The sequence below is a fragment of the Cervus canadensis genome, chromosome 12 (genome assembly GCF_019320065.1).
Source record: "Cervus canadensis isolate Bull #8, Minnesota chromosome 12, ASM1932006v1, whole genome shotgun sequence".
Classification (NCBI taxonomy): domain Eukaryota; kingdom Metazoa; phylum Chordata; class Mammalia; order Artiodactyla; family Cervidae; genus Cervus; species Cervus canadensis.
In genome coordinates, this window is record NC_057397.1 from 56,777,845 (window position 1) to 56,802,830 (window position 24,986).

Below are 24,986 nucleotides of genomic sequence, written 5' to 3' on the forward strand. Positions count from 1 at the left end.
CAAGGCAGGCGGGCCAGGGGATCGCCGATCGCACGGATGGGCGCGGGTGCCGGCTCGCGCTGTCTGGCGGGTGGCGGCGGGCGCGGGCTAGCCTGTGCGGCGTGAGGCGAGGCCGGAGTCGCGCGTCTGCCGCCCGCTCACCTCGCCTCGCCTCGCCCCGGCGCCGGCTACCCCTGCCCCCGGGAGGGCCGTCCCGCGGAGGCGGAGGGCTCTCGCGCCGACCGCGGGAGGGTGGGGCGGGGGGAGCCGGCGAGCTGCTGAGGAGGGGGCCAGAGGGAGGCACCGAGAGGGAGCGCGCGCGCGCGGGCGGCGGCGGCGGCCCGGCCCCTCCCCCTCCCGCCGCCGCGGAGAGCGCAGGGAGCCGCCGGGGGCTCGGCGGCGGCGGTGGCGTCTGGCCCCGGCTCCTCCTCCTCCTTCTCCTCCTCGCTCCCTCCATCTGCCGTGGTTATGGCCCGTCGCTGGAGCACAAAAGAGTCTCCGCGGTGGAGGTCTGCGCTGGTCTTGCTTTTCCTCGCCGGGGTGTACGGTAAGTCTCCGCGTTTCCGCACCCACCCCCCCCACCCCCGGCCCCGCCGCTGACAGAAAAAAAAAGCTGGGGCGACCCGGAGCCCCGAGGCCTCCTGGACAGGGGCTCCCCGAGGAACCGGCTAGAGACCCCGGCTGCCGGCGGGACAAAAGATCCGGCGAGGGGTGGATGCAGCGGGAGAGGTGTTCCCCCCCACACGGAGATGCTGTGAGTCCGCTCGTCCGCCTCCAGACCCTCGGGGGTGTTGGAGAGCGGCTTGGGCGTCCCGGGCCCCGGGGGGAAGCCTCCCCAAACCCCCGAGAAGCTCGAGGGTGGCGGGCGGACTTCCCGATCCGGGCTGGAGGGCCCCGGCGGCCGGCTCCTGTGGAACTCGTAGCCCCTTGCACACTCCACACATGACAAAGATGTACGGTGTGGGGGAGAGAATGGGAGGTCGCCCCCCGCCGCCGGCCGGGACGGTCCAGCCCCCCTCGACCCTCCCGGGGCCAGGAAGTTCTGTCCGCAGTGGATTTCCCACCGCACCGACTCCTCGCCTTCCCCAACTCGCTGGTGAAGCAGCCCGCTATCCCATCCCTGCACCTCGGGGGCCGAGGCTCTGCTGATCCCCGGGCATGCCAGATCCTGCCCCTTACTCTGGAGCAACGCGCGGGAGAAGGCCAGAAAATAGTTTCCAGCCCTACCTCAGTCCTCCCTCTTGGGGCGTACATGTCTGAGCTGACTCCCGGTTCGTTTGTCCTCTCATCCATCATTGTCCGCTAATGTTGTCACTCTTGTTTTATTCCAGTGGTGCGTTGTTATTACGTATATAAGTATGCCTTTGAGGTTAAGAGAAGGCTGAGGCTATGAGCGAGGACCAAGCTTTACGTATCACACAGGGGTCAGAACAAGAGCTACATGGAATTCACTGGGAAGAACATTCATTGCTTGAGAGACTTTGAGTTCCACTTCTGACTTGAATGTTCTTAGTTCCTTCAGTTAAAAAACACTGAATCGTTGTTTCAGAGAACACCGTTAACCTTTACTTTTGGGAGTTGTGGTTTGATTTCTTCAGAGGGAAATAATTGGAAGTTGCCATTCTTAGGTCAGTTTTACTTCTAAAAATTGCCACAAACACGTGGTTTACAAGGGAGCATTATCTCTTTTGAAAGCACTTATCTATGGGGTTAAATGTGACCGTAACTTTTAAAAACCTGAGAAATTACAGGAAATGAAGAATTTAGTGAACTGAAATGGACCTTTACTGACAACCAAGAAATTGTAGTTTTTCTGTATGGTTCACAATGCATCGCTGCTCCCTGAGCTGATTAATATATTATTATTTTTGTCTGGGGGGAGTTGGTCCACATTTGATATGGTCATTGCCAACGGTGTGCTTATTTGTGACCAGAAAACCCAGTGCAAGACTTTTGATTGTTAGTTGCATCAAGTGGCTGTGATCCCTACTCGCCTGGTGACTTGTGGGTTTGGGTCTACACCAGAGATCAGTAAGCTATTATGTGTTTCTTCTAGCCTGAAAGTGGGTGTAGTTCTGCACTAGGTTTGGTGTAATGGTCCAGGAGAGAGAAGAAAGAGAGAGGCATCTTTAGTGTGGTTAGGAGTGTCCAGCTTTGCCCTCTACTGTAATCAGAATTGAGTCAGTGTTGTCTGATCAGAATGGATAAACAAACAGGTTCTTTTAGCTCTGCTTTCAGTTAAAAGCTGTGCCATTAGTGTTTGAATTAAAAGTCTTTTGGCCCCTAGGGATAAGAGGCTGTGAACCCCATAATTTTGTCTCGGTGCACAAGAATGACTTTCTAGTAGGTGCTTATCAGATATTTATGTTTGGGGAATTTGTGTTTAGTGAGAAATTGTTAGTAGGCAGAGACTGAAGCTCCTTTTTCCAACAATGTGGTGTCAGATTATAAAACTAGAGAGTGATTATGCGAAGGATTGATATCTCAAGCTACACAGCAAGTTTCAAAGTATAAAGAAAAAGGAGGTAGTGAGCCAGGCGGAACATTAAACTGTGAGCAGAGATTAAAGGAACCCTTCACTCCTTCATTGCAGTTGGAGAAAATCTCTTTATTGCTGCACTTTTTGTCCTCTTCTGTCTCTTTAGTCCTCTGTGGATTTGTATTAGAGGAAAAAGGCTGGAACAGTAACGTGGGAGGGGGTATGCATTCGTAATAGTACTGAGGTTTTACTTGTGTGTGCAATAGTTGTGACGAGTAGGGGATGCATCCTGAGAAGTACCTGTTCTGAGCCTATGGAACAAATACACCCTGTAGTTTATGGAGCTGTCCCTTATACATCAAAACATGTTTTTTCCAAAAAGTGGCTTCAAAAATAATGAGAAACCTCTGTTAATGCAACTGAATATTTGGAGTAATGCTTAACTTAGACCTAGTGAAAAATAAATACAGGTGGATTGGCTTTTGGGTCAGTTCCAATACTAACTCTTCACAGAGTGACTCTTTCTTGTCAATTAAAATGTAGTCGTAAATGGCTCCAGGTTGTGTCATGAATCTTTGAAACATTTCAAATGCCTTAAAAAAGTAATCTGTATTTTGGTGTTTAGTCTCTTCACATGACCAATTTCATGGACCCTGTGACTATTAAAATGTGACTGTTTTAGTGGAATAGTGTGACTGTTCCTTCCAAGTTACTTTTCTGAATGCCTGTGCCTCATTTGAAACTCTTGATTATGATATGGAATACAGTTAATGTTTTATAGGAGTAGTTGTTCAAAGACCATAATTATCTTCAGGAGCTGCTGTATCTTAACTGCACTGAATGTTCCTGGCAGGAGAAGGTAAAGGTTGACCTCTGCCGTTGGAAGTTTGTAGGAATAAGAACAGTTAGTGAGGCCAGCTGTGAGCTTTGCTGGGCACTGCGTTGTTGTTCAGTCGCTCAGTCGTGTCTGACTCTTTGCAACCCCATGGACTGCAGCATGCCAGGCTTCCCTGTCCTTTACTATCCCCCAGATTTGCTCAAACTCATGTGCATTGAATTGGTGATGCCATCCAACTGTCTCATCCTCTGTCGCCCTCTTCTGCTTTCTATCTTTCCCAGCTTCAGGGTCTTTTCCAGTGAGTCGGCTTTTTACTGTGTTAGGCTGGCTGTAAGGGGAGAAGGTGTTTTTTCCATATCTCACGTGGGGACATCTGACTGTTAGAATGTATGGAGGTCTCCCTGACTGTTTCCTAGTCAATACAAGCTAACCATAATTTGGTAACTGTGGCAGTTCCATTGCTTTTCCTTTTCTACTTCTGTTTGTCTCCCAGATCAATGTTTTCTAATCTTTTTTCCCCCACTCAAACCTAAAATAAAAATAAAGCCATAAAATACCTAAAATGTTGCAGTTTTTTTATTACTCCCAGAACAAAACAAAGTTCATGAAACAATACTTGTTGGTACCACCTGAGATTCTCTCTGATGTTTTCTAATCTATTCCATCTCCCTTCTGTCCTGCTTCCTTTCTTCATTTACTGGCTTGGACCCACTTATAGAGTACAATTCTTAGTTTGTAAAATTCTGCCCTAGGTGAAGCCTTAAAATGTAACTGAAAGTGTTTGTTGTCTTTGTGTATCATTTTACAGTAGCCTTGAAGAGTTGTAGGTGGTTAAGTCTTCAGTTACTTGCTCCTAGAACGTTTGAGAGCAGTGAGAACTCTGCCTGATGTACACTGACTGACTTGTGACAAAATGTTATCTTTAAACTGGTTTTCAGCTCATTATAAGTCAAAAGTTCTTTCTGTACACACTGCTGTTCTAGATGTTGTGGGAACATGATATATCTTGCAGTTTATATCTAATGAGTGAGTCTTTCCCAGTGAATTTTATGAAACTTTGTGCTGCATTTTATAAATTTCCAGTTTAAGTATAGAAGAGAAGTTCCAATTTTAGAAAGATTGTAGAAATAACTAGAACATAAGAAAAAATCTAAACTGGATTCCAGTTACTTCTAAGAAAGTCAAGCTTGATTACATAAAATGTTGAAGAAAACTAAATTAATTGCTTAATACTGTTTTTCTTTCTCTGATCTGAAGCGTTTTTGTATTTGGGGTTTCTTGTTGTTTTTTCTTTTGTCATATCGATGAAATTACAGTTAAAAGAAATGAAAGGTAAAAAGGAAATGAAAGTTAAAGATACATTTAATATAGATGAGATTTATGTAGGTTTAAATAGAAAATGTTTTATTTTAGAATGAGTTCTAATCTTGTTCCAGCTGCAAGTCTTTATAGGTAACTGAAGGTTGTTCTAAGCTTAGGAGTTGAGGTTGAATTAATGATTTCTAATTTCTCAGATTACCTTTCCTTCCAGTTTCTTAATTTCTCTTCATTTTCTCCTCACCCCACCTTGTTCTTTGTGAGAGGGCTGAGTAAGATGTATCCTACTTATTCCTCATTTTCTAAAGTGCAAAACTAGATCCTACAAATACAAGCTACCAGTCTGTCTGTTCAAATGCATGTCATTAGTCTTTTTAAGTAGGTGCAACAGCAGATGTATATGTAGATAGATAGGTCTGTCTGTCTGTCTCTTTAGTTTCAATACAGAATTAGCTTAGGGAATTCTTATTCTCTAAACTATAGGAGGAAGGGAAGGAAACTAACATTTATTAAATTAAGTTCAGATACTGTGCTTGGTCTTCATTCAATGCCCGTTAATCTTCATTAGGTCTCATTTAGTAATCCTACAAGGTATTCTTTCTTTCTTTTTTTTTTTTTTTTAATAGAATCTCAGAGAAGTTGTGCCTTGTCTAAGCTCATACCACTACGAAACAATAGAACCAAGACTGAAGCTTAATCCTGTCTCTCTCTTCACTCACTCATTCATTTAGCAAATATTCGTGGAGGACTTGCTTGCAGTAAGACACAACAACCTGGTGAACATAGTTTCTGCCCTTCTGGAGCTTATAGTCTAGTGAATAACTTGTGTGCTCTAACAAAAACAAACAAGGGTCAGAGACAGTGAATAACAGACACAGAGTAGTTAGAGGAAGGCTTCATTGTAGAGGAGAATAGGAGACCTGAAGCTAACCATGTTATGATTGGGATAGGAGAGCTTTGCACGTGAAAACAACCCATGAAAGATCCAGACCTGGAAAAGAGCTGATGTGGAAGAGCTGGTGTGTTGCAGGTAAAGAAATAAAATCAGTAGTTGGAACACAGTGGTCATAAGAGTGATGAGGTGAGTCTAGACTCTCAGGCAGGAGCTCAGGGTGTTGGAAACCAACCTAGAGAGTTTGGGCTTATTTTAAGTGTAACTTATTGACACAGTTTAAATGATATAATGTGATTTATGTTTTGAAACAGTCGCTTTTGCCACTGTGTGAATTGTTGAGAAGTAGGCAAGGGCAGAGGTGGGATGATAGGTTTTGGCTGAGAGACACAGGAGCTTGGACTGAGGTGGTAGCGGTGGATAGAAGGAAGAGTACGGATTGCCTTTTGATAGGGAAGAAAGGGGTACTTCCTCTATTGCTGAAAGAGGGAAGGGGTCCTTAGGTTTGGAGGTAGGATGATGGAGAATTAACAGAACATGAGATCATCCAGTGAGAGTGAAGAAAAGGGCTGAGAGGTTGAGGGTCATTTCTGTTTCCATAATTCGGTAAATCAGTGTACACCCTAGGAAGTTAAGTTTCTGTTTTTTAATACAGAAAAGAGAAGGCTAAAAACATCCAGTGCAGGAAGGTATATTGTGGTGAATAGTTATACAACACAGACCCTGGGAGTGGGCTTAGATTAAAGTTAAAAGGGGAGAGGCTTAAGTTTTCTGTAGAGAACTCAGTTCTAAGAAGTGTCATTTTTGTTGATGAAGTAAGTACAGAACAAAACTTCCTACACTGTTTTAAAAGTGTTTCAGGCAGAAAATAAAGGGTAGAACAAATGTTAGATTTCAAGGTCTTTTGCCCAAGTTAAACGCTTTCTATTAAGTGATCTATTAAAGACTGTTGTTTATCTTAGGAGAGTCAAGAATACATTGGTGGATCAGATAACTTCAGAGTTTTGGAAAAATAAAATTACCTTTTACCTTTCCTCCCCAGACTGAATAGTTTATTTACAAAAGATATAACTTTAGAAGGTTCCACAACTTCAAAATAAATGAAACCTACTGAATAGTTTTTTAGTTCTTGAATATTTGATAATTGAGACCAAATAGTTTTCTTCTTCTTGAATATTTGATAACTCATTTCCCTGCTAGTATTAGTTTGATGAAGACATGAAATTGTTTTGCATTCATGTTTTCACCACTGCGTGAAAGTAACTTGACACTTACCTTGAATACACTTCCATTTCAGTTTTTAGAGCTGGGACATGGTGCTAATCTTTTCATGTTAAATGGAGCACAGTGGGATGTGTCATAGTTGGAGTGTACTGTTCAAATGTAATTATCTGACTTAATTTCATTGATTGTTAAGCTATCTTTTAGGTTTTAGTAAGTTGGAGAAGACATGAATCTTTTTGTCTGGCATATTCTGAAATAGAATTCAGATTCTTGGGTTTATTATTGCCTGTTCCAATGACACTAAAACCTTTTACAGAGAGTTAGAATACAGAAGTCCTTTGCAAAAAGATGCCTCGTTTAAATCCTCAAAATAACTCTGAGGTGGGTATTATTAGAAGAAACTGAAGCTTTGAGAACAGTGATTTTGCCTAAGGTTCACATCTCTTTTCTGCTGTTCTCTTCACATAGAGGCCCGTTATCTTTTAATCTCCATTGTTGTAACAGTCCCAGCTAGTCTTGAGTCTTATTCTGATTCACTCATATCACACAGAGCAGCCACAGAGGGACTCTTCTAAAGTGAGGATATGATTACGTAACTTTCTTGCTTAAAACCTACTAGTGGTTCCCTTTTCTTAAAATAGAAGCATCACTAGGCCCTTGAGGAGCTGGTGGGTTCTCCCTTTCTTGTCTCCTGTCACTCCCTCCACCACGCCCCTCCCCACCCCCGTGTTCCTGCTGTTTATACTGAGCGCGCACTGAACATGGTTCTCTGTCTCCTGGCCTTTGCACACACTGCTCTTTGCCTGGTTTTATCCACCTTCCTCCACCACTTTCTTTTCTATGAGGACTACTGCCATCCTTTGGCTTGCTTTTTGATGTTATCTCCTTTGGGAGGTCTCTCCTGGTTGCTCCAAAGTAGGTACACGTTACCTAAGCTTCTCAGATTGTTCTTAATATATGCAAATTTGGTATTTTCCTGTTTTACTTCTCTATATTTCTCCCTGGAGCAGCGCTGCATAACAGATGTATCATGTGAGCTTCAAGTGTAAATCATATACATGGTTTTAAACTTTCTAGTATCAACATTAAAAAAAAAGTGAGATTAATGTTAATAATGTATTTAATAGATCTAAAATATTTTGATGTGTAATCAATACCAAATTATTAATGAGATATTCTGTGTTATGTTTTTCATATTAAGTCCTTTACAGTCTAGTGTAAATTTTATTCTTATAGTTTATCTCAATTAGATTAACCACATTCAAATGCTTAATAGCCACTTTGAAAACAGTTATCTATTATAAACAAGCCCTGTGATCCAGCAGTTCTGCTCCTGATATAAACTCAGTAGATTCAAGGACATCACGTGCATCAGAAGCCATGTACGAGGATATTCATAGCATCCTTACTTGTTTTAATTCCAGACTAGAAACAGCCCATATGCCCATCAGCAATAGAATGGATTATGGTATGCAGTATTTTCACATAAGGGAAAACTGTACACCAGCAGTTTAGACTTTTTGGACTTGGGGCTCCAGAATTAGTTTTTTTACATGGGGTGGGCAGGGGTGATGTCCCTGCTGCTGCTGCTCTTGGCTCCCACTCCCACCTGAGGGTTCTGCAATTACTGAGGGACTCAAAGAATGTTTTTTATATGACAGAAATAGATGTTTTTAAGTAATATGATAAAATTGAAAAAGAAACTCCAGTACGTGTGACCTTCAGTGGCATACGATTTAAAAATATGTAAAATGACAACTAAAATTTCCCTCAAAAAAGTTAAATGAGAAGAATGGCGTTGCTATACATTTTTGCAAATCGCTGTAATGTCTGGCTTAATAGAAGACAGCTGATTTCTCATGTCTGCCTCTGCAATAGGTCTGTTGTGACATGTTTTGCTTGAGGTATAGGAAGAATAGCTGGCTTCACATAGATAACTGTGTGAGAAAAATTTTAGTGGCTTTTTCAGATAAACGTGAATATTCTTTGATGCTGCACCAAGACTTGAGAAGTGGTAGCTTTTTAAAGTTTAGTTGCAATGTGGAATCTGAAATCAAATTAGTGAACTCTCTGTATGCTGTTAAACTCTGAAAGGGTCTTGAAAATTTCCAAGAGTCCACTGACTGCACTTTGAGAACAGCTTGCTCTCATTACAAGAACAAATAGAAAAGAACAAAGTTTTAAAAAGAAGGAAAAGAACCAAACCACTCCTGTGGGTAGGGTGGGTTAATTTCACATGTTGATTAGAAGAAGTTAAACACACGATTATGGCTCCTGTATGATTGCAGTGTTAGAAGTTAGACTAATGTAGGAGAGTAGTTGCCTCTTAGAGTGGGGCAGAGGTGGGTAGTGATTGAGATGGGTACCAAGGAAGCTTCTGGGGTGCTGCCTAAATTTATTTCTTGACCTAAGTGGTGGTTTACACAGATGCAGGTTTTTTTAGGTCATAACTCAATGGAGCTATAAACTTGCAATTAGTACATTTTTGTATGTATATTTCAAATAAAAGTTATTAAGTAATATTTTAAAAAATAGAGTAATGCTATATAATAATATCCATAGAAGATTTTCTGGTAAGGTAGATTCTCTTTAGTGTTTACGTTTAGTTCTTGTTCTTTTTTGTTTGATTTTCCCCCCATTGTGTTTGATAACTAAAAACAATTTTGAAACTCTGAAAAATTTCATATGTATTCAAAAATAGAGCGCTAGTATAATTAACCTGATATGCCCAACATCCAGCTTCAACAAATAATCATTATATGGCCAGTCTTGTTTTATGCCCTCCTCTACCTACTCCCTAAACCCAAATGATTTTGAAGCAGATCCCAAATATCTAGTCTTAATAATATTTCAGTATGTATCTCTAAGATGTGGAGGCTTCCAAAACCAAAAAACAGGGGAAAACCTTAAGCCCAATACCACTTACTAAAAAGTTCACAATTCCTGTCAGTGCATATCTAGCCACATGGGCTTCCCAGGTGGTGCTAGTGGTAAAGAACCTGCCTGCCAATTCAGGAGACATAAGAGACTTGGTTCGATCCCTGGGTTGGGAAGATCCCCTGGAGGAGGTGATAGCAACCCACTCCAGTATTCTTGCTTGGAGAATCCTCATGGACAGAGGAGCCTGGCAGGATATAGTCCATAGCGTCACAAAGAGTCAGACATGACTGAAGCAACTGAGCATGCACACACACATCTAGCCATGTGTCTATATCGCTCTGCTGCTGCTAAGTCGCTTCAGTCATGTCCGACTCTGTGCGACCCCATAGACGGCAGCCCACCAGGCTCCCCCGTCCCTGGGATTCTCCAAGCAAGAACACCGGAGTGGGTTGCCATTTCCTTCTCCAATGCATGAAAGTGAAAAGTGAAAGTGAAGTGCTCAGTCGTGTCTGACTCTTAGCGACCCCATGGACTGCAGCCTACCAGGCTCCTCCATCCGTGGGATTTTCCAGGCAAGAGTACTGGAGTAGGGTGCCATTGCCTTCTCCGATATATCACTCTAGTTGTCATGTAAACATGAAGTTTCAGAAACCATTTGAATCAGGATCCAAATAAGGTCCTTACTCTGTGGTTGAGATCTGTTCAGTCTTTAGTGTTAATGGTTCCCATCCCCCACCTTTTTTTCCTCCAAAATGTTAAGTGTGATGTTTGCTATAGGTTTCTGATAAACTCTTAATCAAATTGAAGCTACTACATGAGTTCCTATATAAAATAAGTTTCTGGAAATAGACATTTAATTTTGACACTTAAGAGTTGTTACTTCTGAAATGATCATAAGTTATTTATGAGGGCCAGAAGTTATACCTAACGTAATACAGGACAGTACTTGTTGAATAAATGAATTTGTTTAATGGAGTAAATTACATTCATGTGGACTACTGAGGTTCAAGTAGTTCAATGTTGAACTCCTTTTGCATTTATGAGATAGACCAGGACAAGTTGGTAATGATATATTATCTCTTAATCTGCTGGAATACAGTTAATAATTTTTTAAGGCTTTGTGTTTGTATCTATGAAGTCAGTTTATAGTTACTGCCAACTTTCTAACTCGTTCCACCCCTTTTGTTTCTCCTGTAAGCTGACTTTCTCTCTCCTCTAGCCATTTTTTCATTTTTTCACATCTGTTAATCTATTCTTTTAGATCCACTTGTAACAGGTTACACCTTTTAGAATTGATTTCAGCTGTCAGGAACAGTGCAGTGTTTCAGTTTCTATTAGGGAGGAAGAGTAAGAGTTTAGGACCTGTATAGCTACAGTTATAATAAGAAAGAAAAAATGAACAACTGTGTTCTGCTGACAGGAGAAATGTTTTCATTCCTCGTGCAGATAGACTTTTGTTTCACTAAGCAAGATAATAGAGATGAACCTGTGAGAGGTCAGCCTCTTCTTATGAATGAGCCTTATGACCAAAGAAGCAAGTAAGATTCTTTGGTGGAGGCGGACTGGTTCCATAAGAAGAAGAATTCCACCCGAAGGTGGGGTCTGTGGAGTAAAATGGAGATGCTGAATGAAGACTGAGCTCAAATCCAGGGATAGGACCACTGTGTTCTGTCAGAGGGGCACTTCTAGTCTGTTGGGGATGATTATACTTTAAGACCAGACTTACTTGCTCAAAAGGTAACAGCCATAGAATTAACCAAAATGTGGCCCCAGAACTGTGTAAGCCATGACCTTGTGGTGTCCCTCACATGATTACTTGTAGTAAGAGTATCCACACTGGTACCAAGGGTGGAAAATGAAATGAGAACCGACTGTTTGTGCTGCTCTAATAGAATCACTACTCAGACTTTAGGTTCTAATGTCAGTGAATAAGGCTAAAGTGGAGGTCTTTTAAAACTCCCTGAAATCATCTTCATGTATAGTATACATGTATGCTGCTGCTAAGTCGCTTCAGTCGTGTCCAACTCTGTGCGACCCCATAGACGGCAGCCCACCAGTACTACATGTATATTATACATGTTTTACAATATTCAGTGCTGAATAGCATACTTTCCTTAAGTGCAAAACATCCAGTTTTCTCTCTGGCACTGGTACAGAAGTTTTTTGAGCACCAGATGAAATGGTTGTATTTAGAGGCCATATGAAAAATGTGAGTGTAGGTAAAATTGCATAAATTCAGTCTGAAGAGGATTCAGCTCCACATTACTTTTCCCACTTGCATTACAACAAGGAACTGAGTGCTTGATTTGATTGAAGTATGTGGGTGTGTTACAGAGAATTCAAATTAAGATACATAATTTATTCCCACTTTTTATTTGTTTATTTTTTAAAAAATTATTCTTTTGTTTCCCTGACCTAAGTAGGGGGCTAGTAGCTACAACAGAATTTAAAATAATATGAGTTATGTTTTTTTTTAATAAGTTCTTTTTAGAACTATACTCTGCAACTATAAGGGCATGGTACTTCTGGAGAATATATCTTTTCAATTTTTACCTCTTTGAGTCAATTTTGTTAAAAATACTAGGTCATATTTTCCTAGCATATTATAATTTCAACTCTATTTCCATATTTGCTTTAAAGTTATAAGTAATGTCCTCTCAAAAATATTTTCTACATGTGTCCTGGCTTTCTTTTTTGTCCCTTAGTTTTTTATCTTTGTTTTTTTATTCTAGAATTTAAAGATTCTTCAATTTAGTCTTCTCAGTTGTAACTTTCTACAGTATAGTTGTTTATAATATAGAATTGTCTAATTCCTCAGCCTAATCTTAAAAGTTATAATTGTCATACATATGTAAAATAGTTGCCTTTACGAATCATCTTTCCTGTTTATAATATGACAATTTTTTTTCAGTTAGCTGTGAAACTGATTTTTGCCTTTTCACCTCTCCCACAAAAGGTAGAGACTTTTTACTGTCTACCTTTCCCCTTCTCCGACTTGCACCCCTGCTCTTGATAAGATGGTAAGAACTGTACGTAGGTCCTTTGCTTAGACACTAATCCACATATGCACATTCATAGAAAATGTCATATGTGATATTATGTGATTCCAGAACTCCTTAAAGCTTGGTCATGACTCCCAATAGCGTTGTTGTTGAACCAGCTGCATTGATACCATCTGACAAGCTTGTTATAAATGCAGAATCTCAGGCCCTGCCCTAGATACTGAATTAGACTCTCCATTTTAACAAGAGCCCCAAGTGATTTCTTTCATATTCAAGTTTGAGAAGCACTGTTTCAGGAGATTAGAGACCTCTGTAGTGTTGTGATGTGATCTATATTGATGGTTTTATTCTTGATATCTTTGAGCTTGGAAATACACATATGCACACCACACATATGTATCTAGATTCCACTTATGAGAGATATCATATGGTATTTGTCTTTGACCTCTTTCACGTAACAGAATGCCACCCATGTTTCATTAAAGGCAAGATTTCATTTTTTGTTGCTGAATAATATTCTATCATAAATATCACAATTTCTTTATCCATTTATTTATTGATAGATATTTAGATGTTTCCATAATGTGAATATTGTAAATGCTGCAGTGAACATAGTAGTTCATATATATTTTAGAGTTAGTGTTTTCACTTTTTTCAGATAAATGCCCAGAAATGGAATTGAATAGATCATATGGTAGTTCTAATTTTATCTTTCTGAGGAACCTCCTTTTGAAAACCTCCACTGTTTTCCATAGTGGCTGCACTAAATTACATTTCTACCAACAGCACACTAGAGATTTCTTTCTCCACTTTCTCACCATCATGTGTTATTTCTAATCTTTTTGATAATAATAATGCTGATGAGTATGAGATATATCTCAGTGTGGTTTTTTATTTGATGATTAATGAGGTTAAGTATCTTGTCATGTATCTGTTGTCCATCTGTATAAAATATCTACTCAAATTCTCTGCCCATTTTGTAATCTGAGTGTTTGGAGTTGTTGCTGTTGAGTTGTTTGAGCTTTTTATACATTCTGGATATTGGCCCCTTATCAAATATGTCATTTGCAAATATTTTCTCCCATTCAGTAGGCTCCTTTCTCATTTTATTGATGGTTTCCTTTGCTGTGCAGAAGCTTTTAATTTGATATAGTCCTACTTCTTTATTTTTGCTTTTGTAACTTTTCCTTTTGGTACCAGATTAAAAAAATTGTCAGCAAGATGTGTCAAGGAGCTTAGTGCCTATGTTTTCTTCTAGGAGTTTTATGGCTTCAGGTCTTATGCTCAAATCCTTAATTCATTTTGAATTAATTTTTGCATATAGTGTAAGGATAGAGGTTCGTTTTCATTTTTTTGCATGTGGCTGCTCAGTTTTCCCAATACCTTTATTGAAGAGACTGTCCTTTTCCCATTGTATATTCTTAGCTGTTTTGTTGTAAATTAATTCATTGTACATGCATGGGTTTATTTCTGGGCTCTATTTCATTCCATTGATCTATGTGTCTGTTTTAATTACTATAGCTTTGTCATATAGTTTGAAATCAGGGAATGTGATGCCTCCAGCTTTGTTCTTCTTTCTGAAGATTACTGTAGAGTTTTCTTTTTCTTTTTTCTTTTAGATATTGTGTCTGGCATGTCATCAGAAGTACTTTAAAAAGAATTGTACCTTGATTAAATTGTACATAGCTAATTAAAGTAGGAGTATTTTGAAAAAGGCACAAAACAATGACAATATTTGAATAGCAAGCTCTGCTCTATGAACTAGTAGGAGACAAGGAGGGAAAGATTTTTAAACTTGCTGTATGTTTGTAACAATAGCAAACATATAACAGTTACTGCATACCAGGCAATATTCTAATCACTGTGTTTTTGTGTATGTGCATACATATATATATGTATGTTATGAGAAGTGAGTGAGTGTATGTGCATATACATGTATTGTTACGAGAAGTGAGTGTATGCACATACACTCACTCGCTTCTCATAACAACACTGTCAGCTTAGATACTATTATTATTTGCATTTCACATATAAGGAACCAGAGACACAGAGAAGTATTTCAGCAAGATCACATAATAAGTAGAAGAGCTTGGATTTGAACCCAGGTAGTATGGCTCAAGAATTGGTGCTCTTAAAACTTTACACCATGCTGCTGCTTTGTAGTTTTACTCTGAGACTTCCCTAAATTCAATGCAGTTTATATACAAACTGATTAATTCCCAATATATTTGCTTTTTTAAATTTATTACTAGAACTCATCTGTTTGTGATGCTTATAGATAAGCCACAGATGCCAGATCATTAGTGTTTTCTGAATTAATTTAGGTTTGCTATTAATTGAGATTTCTAAATGGCAAGATGTTGGATTATTGGATTTTATGCCATATACCCTCAAGGTTTGTTGTGAGCATATTAAATAACTTATGCAAATGATTTCTATATACAATATTAATTTTATTTCTTCCTCAGTAGATGGACAAGAGATAATTTATAGAAAAATAATTGGATGGCTATTAAAATTAGAAACAAAAATTAACTTCACAGAGAAGTACAAATAAATACCACCTGCTAATTTAGTAAATATGTAAAAGAGTGTTCTGCTAAGTGTTCAAAATGTTCAGTACATGAGTGTTCAAATGTTCAAGACATAAAAATCAAAATGTGGTTATGGTGCAAGGAAATGAGCATTCATACTTGACTAGCAGAATGGTATCTTTGGCTGACGGGTTTATTAGTATTACTTGACATATATCATGGGCTTTTCCATATCACTATTTCTTCATAAACTATTTCCCTAATGTTGAATGTTAGATTGTTTACAGTTTTGTTCACATTTGTAAATACTGTAATTGACATGCTTTAAATTTATCTTAATTTTTAAATTATTTTCTTTATGGTTAAGCCATAAAAGTAGAATTATTGGGTCAAAGGTTGTAGTATTTTCAAAGTTTTCACTAAAAATAGTACCTGATTGTTACTGAGTTTCTACCATATGCTAACCGTGGCTGAGCACTGAAGAATTGATGCTTTTGAACTGTGGTGTTGGAGAAGACTCTTGAGAGTCCCTTGGACTGCAAGGAGATCCAACCAGTCCATCCTAAAGGAAATCAGTCCTGAATATTCATTGGAAGGACTGATGTTGAAGCTGAAGCTTCAGTTCTTTGGCTACCTGATGCTAAGAGCTGACTCTTATGAAAAGACCCTGATGCTGGGAAAAATTGAAGGCAGGAGGAGAAGGGAATGACAGTGGATGAGATGGTTGGATGGCATCACCAACTCAACGGACATGAGTTGGAGTAAACTCCGGGAGTTGGTGATGGACAGGGAGGCCTGGCGTGCTGCAGTCCATGGGGTCGCCAAGAGTTGAACACAACTGAGTGACTGAACTGACTGGCTGACTGAACCATGGCTTTTAATGCCAAAGGTGTAAAATTATTTAATCTTTATACTAATACTATGAGATGGACCCTGTTTTAACTCCATTTTATAGAAAACTCAGCCATAGAGGAATTAAATAATTTCTTAAAGTCACACAATTAGAGGTAGGGTTTGCTTCCCAGAAAAAGTATACTACTTTAAGCTTCTGCCCATGAATTCAAGGTAATATATATATATATATATATATATATTTTTTTTTATCACTGAAACGTTGTAATTAACAGCACAGTAGCATTGACCACAACTAGAACTCTATCATGGTAAATACCATTCCTCACTGAAAGGATCTGGGGGTTATGGAAGAATGGCTGGTTTCATTCTGGGGCAGAAAATGCCAAGAGATGAGCCTGGGACATTCTGTGTATCAAAAAAGCAAGGAAACTCCCAAAGACTAGTTAGTGGTTCATGCCAAAAGGACACAGGGACCAATGTAAAGAGACTCCCATTGACCGAAGATGAGAGAACTTAAGTATCAAAAGGAGTGATAAAGACAGCTGATTGAGTATAGAAAACTCCTTGATTCATAACAACAGACTCGTAATAAGACACACACCAGTACAAGTTACCAGATACCAGTGGTAACAAATAGGGCATTAACTCCATATTCTGAAAATTTATAAGGAAAGAATTAAGCATTTGTTCTCCCTTTTTTTCTGTATGAACTGTGTTTCAGGGTAAGCGAATAACATTCGTTGAGGAAAAGTTCTTTACAAAAATTTAGCTAATGAAGGTATAAAGAATGGCAGGATTAGAAAATCATTTTTCCACCCTAATGAAATAATTTATTCAGGCTGTGATCATTAGTAAATGAAACAAACGTGGGAATGTTAGAGTGGAAGCATCAGGCTGCCCTACCTGGACCTGTTGATTAATCTCAGACTGATGAGAAGTCTGCAGGCAGACAGTGTGCTGCAGGGGTACGTATAAAGCAAACAGCACTCTCTCTGAAGGAGAATTCCAGCCAAAAATGTTGAACCTGCATGAAATCAGGCTTCTGCAGCAGGGGTTAGCAAATTATGGCCTTTGAGTCAAATCCAGCCCACTGCATGTTTTTTTTGTTTTTTTCATAATGTTTTATTGAAATACAGCCACTCGCATGCATTTAAGTCTTGTCTTTGGCTCCTTTCATGCTGTAGTGACAGAGTTGAGTAGTTGTGACAGAGACCTTATGGCCACAGAGCCTAAAAATATTTGTTATCGCGCCTTTTACAGAAAAAGTTTTCTGGCCCTTGAGGTAGATGAACAAAGTTAAGTGACACCAAAAGGAAGTGACACCACAGAATATGAGCCTGTAGCAGGACAACTGATCCAGTTTTTGTAACAAGTCAGTGGCATGGAAAGTAAGGGAGTATCACTGTGGGTTAAGAGACTGAAACACACTCACAAATGAAATGTGGAGATGTTTGGATCCTGCTTGAAATAAGCCAAGAGTAAGAAGGCATTTATGAGACAGACAGGGAAACCTGATTATGACCTGGCTGTGTTCAGTGATACCAGGAATTATTATTAATTTTGTTAGAATAAGAGCATGATAGTTGGTAAGATAATGTTTATATTTTTAGATATGCATATTGACATATATAGAGGTGAAATGATATATGGAATATATTTTAACATACTTCCCAAAAAGAAGAAAGGAAGTACCAAAAGCAGACTCAAACTCAAGATTCTTTGATATCAAGACTCATATACTTCCTACCATATCATCATGCCATAATATACTTTCTATAATAGATTTTACCATATGGTCTTCTAGGTTGCTTTTAACAATTACTGACCTATCTTTTTCTAAATTCCCTCATCTCTTGGAATCCTTGTCAATATAAGTGCAACTTGATTTTTTCCTATTCCATTATATCTATAGACATCAGTAACAGAGGAACAAGAATAGATATATTTACATTGCATAATTGTTTAAAGATATGTGAAAAGAATAATCTTCTAATTCATATATGATACTTCTATGGGAAAATGCCTAGTTGACAGGATAAACTGCAAGTTACTATTTTAAGATTCTGTGAAAGAATAGGTAAGTTATGAGACGAGCTCTGGTAGATGTGGGTGAGAAGCTAGCCACTTGCTCAGAGGAAAAAAGAGAATTCTTTAAGTATATCTATTAGATTGATGGTCTCTAAGCTGTTAAGAACTCAGGAGTCATTGAAGATCAAAAATGGTAAAAGCATCATGCTTCTGACTTGATGTCCTCTCTTGCCGACCTGCAAGTTGCTAATGCTAATTGAGTCCCTTACAATCTAAAAACAGAAGCTGCTCAAGAGCTTTGAGTAGTCATTTGCTAATATTTTCCATTTTGAAGTACAGTTGTAAGAAACAGCTTTCTAAAGCCTGTCATCCAAGTGGACAATTACATCCAAAATCTCTCTTTCCCTTTATCTCTTTCTAACTTCATTCACTAATGAAAAAAAATGCCTGTCTTCCGCTATATTTCTTCATCCTTTTCCTTCTTTCCTCTTAGTCTCTGAGCAAACTACAACATGAAAACCAAATGGCTATTTGTATAAGGGGTGTTCCATGCTTAATTTCAAAATCTGAAATTTTGATTCTTTAAATGAACAGCTACTGAAATTTCACTCTGTCAGAAACTAAGAGATAGGTTTTGGGAAATAAGAAGGCAGGGAGAAAGAAAGTGAAAAAGAAAGAAAAAGAAGAAAGGAGGGATAAACTTTCTTCGCCTCAGGACACTCAAAATTTTGGGTGAAAGATGTGCACATAGCTCAATATCAAGATGGTGTCCTGTGAAAACATCAAGAAGGACTCCTAACTCACCCTGAGATGGATGGAATTCTGTTTCTGGAATAGTCCATAATGCCTTTGGAAAAGGCATATCTGATATGAATCTTTAGTGAAACTGTTGATGTGTGCTGGTGGCAGTGTGCTGGACTGTTGCAGGCAGAGACTGCATCATATTCAAAAACATCAGTTTCCGAAACTCTGTATATTTAAGCTGTGTTGAAACCAAAATTTATATGTATGAAGTAAAAGCAGACCAAGAGTATTAAAAGTTAAGGGTGAAGAGATACAGAAGAGCCAGACGATAGTGGGCCTCAGAGGCTGCTTAATACGTAAAAGGAGCTGAACCAGTTACAGATTTATAAGCTGAAGATGCACGTTAGATACGCCTTTTCCAAAGATCTCTAGTAGCACTATGAAGAATGGATCAGAGGCTGCAAGACCAGAAGTTCAAAGCTTGCAAGCTAATTCATTTATTCATACATTCAGCAAATATTTATCAAATGTCTGCTGTGAGCCAGGCATTATTCTGCACTTCTGTTCTTGTGGAGCTTAGATTTAATGCAGTGAAACTAGAAAGAAATACCAGTGACACAAAGGAAGGGATCATGAGAACTGACTATATAGTGCAAAGGGAAAGATGGATTTGGTGAAAAAGAAATCTGGACTGACTTCCAGGTTTCTCTGTGGACAAGTGGGAGATGTTGTCATTCACCCAGGTAAGGAATACCAGAGGAGAAGAAGATTGAAGGCAGATAAAAAAAGAGTTCCATCTCAGACATAGTGAGTTTAAGATAGCTAGGTAATATTAAGGTAGTACTGAATTCCTGTTTAGTGGGAAGTTAAAAGACAACTTCTAGGATGGAAATAATAATAGCAGCTCCTTTATAGGGTGGTTATGAAGATTAAATGTGCTGAAGCGTGGAAATTGCTTAGACCATCATCTGGCACATATTCCAAACTCATTAGTTGCTGCTGTCTTTATTTTAAGAGTAAGGGCTTTGAGCTAGACAAATCTGCCTAAATCCTGGCAGTGCCACTAACCAGTTGTGTGGCTTTGAGCAAATCTTTTAACTTCTTTTGAGTCTAAATTTTTCTGCATGGAAAGTGGCATAGTATCTATTTTACATTGATGCTGTAAAGATCAGTAATAGTATATGAAAAGCAACAACCACAGTGACTGGCAGTAAGTGTCCAGTGAATGTTGGGGAGGTTGGTGTCAAGTAAGAATTTGCACCTCAAGAAAATGATTCTTATTATGGGTCAAATTTTAAGAGAGAGCAATGTGGAGGACTCAAACCTTTAAACATATATGCTGAAGAGTTTCTAGAAAAGGAGAGGATACTATGTCAAAAGATCTCTGAAGGATTAGGGAGATAATTTACTAAGAGTATTTATTGGTCAAGGAAGTTGTTTGAAGGCTCGGGGAGAATAAAGGACTAATGTAGTTTTTGAGCGAATTAGAGATAGAGCTGAATAAAGCTTTATTATAAACTTATATTCCAGTAATAAATATCCAGTTGAGATGAAACCATGACTATATCGTGACATAATTCCTTGTGATTATGTGATTTTCTCCGATATCAGGAGCCTGGGTTCAGTGCTGATGTTTTTGAGGATTGTGTTTGGTGGGTAGATCTTTGGTAATATTTGCCACATGAGTTTCAGACATGCACTGAGGGTAAGAACTTAGCGGGTTCAGGAGCAAATGATGGGTATGGAAGCTCCATTAGTGAGTGTAGATTGTTCCAAAGAGTTTTTGACTGAGAAAGTAAGACCGGGATAGGAAAGAAGAAACAAGAAGGTGTACTGGCAAAAAAAGTTTTTCCTTTATGGATGAGAAAGACCTGAATAAATCAAGAGGAAACAAATGAACCAGAGAGCAGGATCTTAAGGGGAAGGAAAGAAACGGGGCAAATGAGATTGTAGGATCCACTATCTGCTTTTAGGCTAACTGTTCATTTGGGTTCTTTGGGTCCATGATAGAGCCTCTGGTAAACTTGAGAACAACCTTCCCTCCCAGTGAAATACTTTCCATTCACAACATCTTGTTCTCTGGCTTTAGACATTACTAGAAGGAGAAACAAATCACCTACCATCTCATCCTTCATAGATAATTGTTCTTTAGTTGCCAAGTCATGTCTGACTTGACTCTTTGCGACCCTATGGGTTATAGCCTGCTAGGCTCCTGTGTCCGCGGGATTTCCCAGACAGAAATACTGGAGTGCATTGCCATTTCCTTCTCCAGGGGATCTTCCTGACCCAGGGATTGAACCCATGTCTCCTGCATTGGCAGGCAGATTCTTTACCACTGAGCCACCAGGGAGGTCCCTCATAAATAATTAAGATAGGAAAAAGAACAGTGTGGTCATTTGATGTGGGGAAAAAAATCACCTGGTGATGTCAAGAAAAACCTAAGTCTACAAATAGTATCCCCAATGATTTTAACAATTTAGTGATTTCTTTCAAATGTTAAAAGTTCAAAATGTTAAAAATTTAGATGGTTACTGGTTTTAAAATTCTGCTTCCTGTATAATTCTCCTTTAAAAGGCTCTTTTCCTGCAGTCTAATACAAATACATTAAGAATCATTTATCTTTGTTATTATTGCAGAGCAACACTGTTTCTATTTGTGTGCTTTAGTATGTACATAAATGCCATGGTGCTGTTAGTGACATCAGCAGGAATAAGAAAGTTGCAGCCACATATCCATCTTCTCATTATTGAATCTCATATGTAAGAACATTTTTCAAAGTGCCATGTTGCTGTGGAAGAGAACAATGAATATGTTTCAGTGTGTGTATTAAGTGGTAGTTCTTGTACTGTTTTGTCAATAATATTAAGAAAAAAGATATCATCTGTAATTGTTAATTATTTTTATGAAGAAAAAACTGGAAACCATAGCTGTAAAATATTATGTTGTATTAATTTTTTTCAGAAGGTAACGTTTTAGTTCATAGTATCAATACACATGAGTTAAAATACAAAAGTAATATATGCTTTAATAAGTCAACATTATAGAAATGTATCAAGAATGAAAGCCAATCATCTCTGTCCCCCCTTCTTTCTACTTTGAGGCTGCAGTTAAGGGAGTAGAGTAATCATTGTTAGTTGGTTTTCTTTGTATCTTAACATGTGTTTTTCTAGGCATATAACTTGTACTCACAAAATGCACCAGGGGTCACAATTTCAAGTGTTGACAAAGACAAGGAAAGTAACACAAGTTAATTTAAAAGGTGTAGGATCAGTGCCAGATGGCATTAGAAAGTAATGGGCCTGTTGGGTATCTTAAAAAAAAAATGCATACTTCTACTGAAGGAAACAAGTGCAGTAGATTTGTATGCATGAATACTTGTAGACAGTTAAAAATTTTTTTCAAGGGAAGTCAAGAAATTTAGTGTCTTTTAATTAAAACTCTATTTTTAACATTGGAATTAGGTAGTCCTGGCTTTGAGTCTGTCTCTACCACCTACTAGCTTAAAGAAACTTGCAGTTTACCTGATCTGAGTCAGTTTCCTCATCCGTAATATGGGGATAACAGTATCCTTAAAGTTTTAGGAGGAAGATTAAATAGTGTACTGGGTTCAGCGCAATACCTAATACTTACAAATGATGACCTTATAAATGCCTGTGACCATACATTGTCTGGGTGTAGAGTGTGGAAAAGGGATTCACCAGAGAGCCTATTGGGGCAATGGAGATGTGTGTCTTGATTGTGATAGTGATTGCAATACCATATATGCTTGTTAGAACTCATCAAACTGTATACTTTGGAATTAGTGAATCTTTTTCATGTAAATTATGCTCAACAAAGTTGATTTTTAAAAATATAACTGCCTTTCCCTTCTGTCTATACTTCAACTTCATCAGCTATTAAAATAGAGTTGACATCAAAAATCCAACATTTTTATCACCTGCTTCTCCTACTGTCCCTTCTCAACCCCAGTCATAGGCCATCCCCACACTGCAAAAGATTTTTCCTGTTGGAAAATCAGGGAGAAAGAAAGAAAGAAAAAAACACCTTTATTTGTTGGACTTTACTCCTGTACTAAGGTGACCATGTACTGGATTTATCTGAATGGGTACTGTGCCTGGTACATCATTTGAGTAAAACAAACCCCTAGGCACTTTGCAGAAGCATTATAATGTAATCAAGTAATATGAAGTAATAAAACACAAAATTTAATAAACCAAGAAGAAAAGTTAGAAGCAAAAGCAATATACTTGTTGTTTCCTTAAATGAGAGTAAAATACATAAGTAGCAGCACATAGTGTGTATGTGAATGTATATATATTCTTTAAAAACTCACCCCAAGTCATTCTTTGAGACCAGCACTACCCTGATACCAGAAAAAAGGAAACTACAGACCAGCTTTCCTTACTTATGTAGATGCAAAAATCCTCTTAACAAAGTGCTGGTGAACCAAATCCAGCAGTATATAAATAGGATTGTAAACTGTGACCAAATGAATTCTTCCCAGAAATGTGAGGTTCACCATAGGACGATCCATGTGATATACCGTGTTGATAGAATAAAGTACAAAAATCACAGAGTCATCTCAGTAGCACAAGCAATTGACAGTAACCAATACCAGTTTATAATAAAAATACTTTAAAAATTAGGAATGAAAAGGAACTTCCTCAGCCTGAAAAAACAGCGTTTATGAAAAACCCACAGTTTTTCATCATAATTAACAGTAAAAGACTGGAAGCTTTCTCTCTAAGACTAGAAGCAAGACAAGGATGTCCATCTGCTCTCACTACTTCTATTCATCATTGTATTGGAGGTTCTAGGCAGGAGAAATAGCCAAGGGAAAAAGGCATCTTAATTAGAAGGGAAGAAGTAAAGCTATCTCTGTTTATAGATATGACATACATGTGTGTAAAAATCCTAAGGAATTCATAAATTCCCATGAGAGCTAATAAATTCAGCAAGATTGCAGAATATAAGAAAAATGATTCTTAAACACTAGCAATGAACAACTGAAAATCAAGTAAGAAAATTTGATTAGCAATAGCATGAACAAGAATAAAGTGCTTCAGAATAAATATAACAAAATGCAAAACTAATACTCAGAAACTACCAAGTATTGTGGGGAAAATTTTGGGGAATACATGTAAATCCATGGCTGATTCATGTCAATGTATGGCAAAAACCACTACAATATTGTAAAGTAATTAGCCTCCAACTAAAAAAAATAAATGAAGAAAAAAAAATCTAGTAAATGGAAAAGGTCACTTTTCATTCCAGTCCCAAGGAAGGGGAATGCCAAAGAATATCAAACTACTGCATAATTGGACTCATTTCACATGCTAGCAAAGTAATGCTCAAAATTCTCTAAGCTAGGCTTCAACAGTACATGAACCAAGAACAGCCAGATGTTCAAGCTGGATTTAGAAAAGGCAGAGGAACCAGAGACCAAATTGCCAACATCCTTTGGATCATAGAAAAAGCAAGAGAATTCCAGAAAAACATCTACTTCTGCTTCACTGACTATGGTAAAGCCTTTGACTATGTGCATCACGGCAGACTGGAAAATTCTTAAACGAGATAGGAATACCACACCACCTTACCTGCCTCCTGAGAAATCTGTATGCAGGTCACGAAGCAACAGTTAGAAGTGGACATGGAAAAATGGACTAGTTCAAAATGGGGAAAACAGGACGTCAAGGCTGTATATTGTCACCCTGCTTATTTAACTTATATGCAGAGTTCATCATGCAAAATGCCGGGCTGGATAAAGCACAAGCTGAAACCAAGATTACTGGGAGAAATATCAGTAACCTCAGATATGCAGATGACACCACCCTTATGGCAGAAAGCAAAGAGGAACTAAAAAGCCTCTTGAGGATGGTGAAAGAGGAGAGTGAAAAAGCTGGCTTCCAATTCAACATTCAAGAGACGAAGATTATGGCATCTTGTCACATCACTTCATGGCAAATAGATGGGGAAACAATGGGAACACTGACAGACTTTATTTTCTTGGGCTCCAAAATCATGTGGAGAGTGACTGTAGCCATGAAATTAAAAGACACCTGCTCCTTGGATGAAATGACAGATCTAGACAGCATATTAAAAAGCAGAGACATCACTTTGCTGACAAGGGTCAGTATAGTCAAAGGTATGGTTTTCCAGTGGTCATGTATGGATGTGAGAGTTGAACCATATAGAAGGCTGAGCGCCCAAGAAT

At 38.6% G+C, this 24,986-nt stretch overlaps 1 protein-coding gene across 2 annotated transcripts in view; it reads left to right on the forward strand.

Annotated features, from left to right (window-relative positions):
- Positions 1 to 314: 314 nt before the first annotated feature.
- LRP12 (LDL receptor related protein 12) overlaps positions 315 to 24,986 on the forward strand; it is an 88,618-nt gene continuing 63,946 nt past the window's right edge. For both annotated transcript variants that reach the window (XM_043483160.1, XM_043483161.1), the window contains exon 1: positions 315 to 526. In XM_043483160.1, the coding sequence (XP_043339095.1) occupies positions 448 to 526 (79 nt within the window). In that variant the 5' untranslated portion in view covers positions 315 to 447. The remainder of the gene's footprint in view (positions 527 to 24,986) is intronic.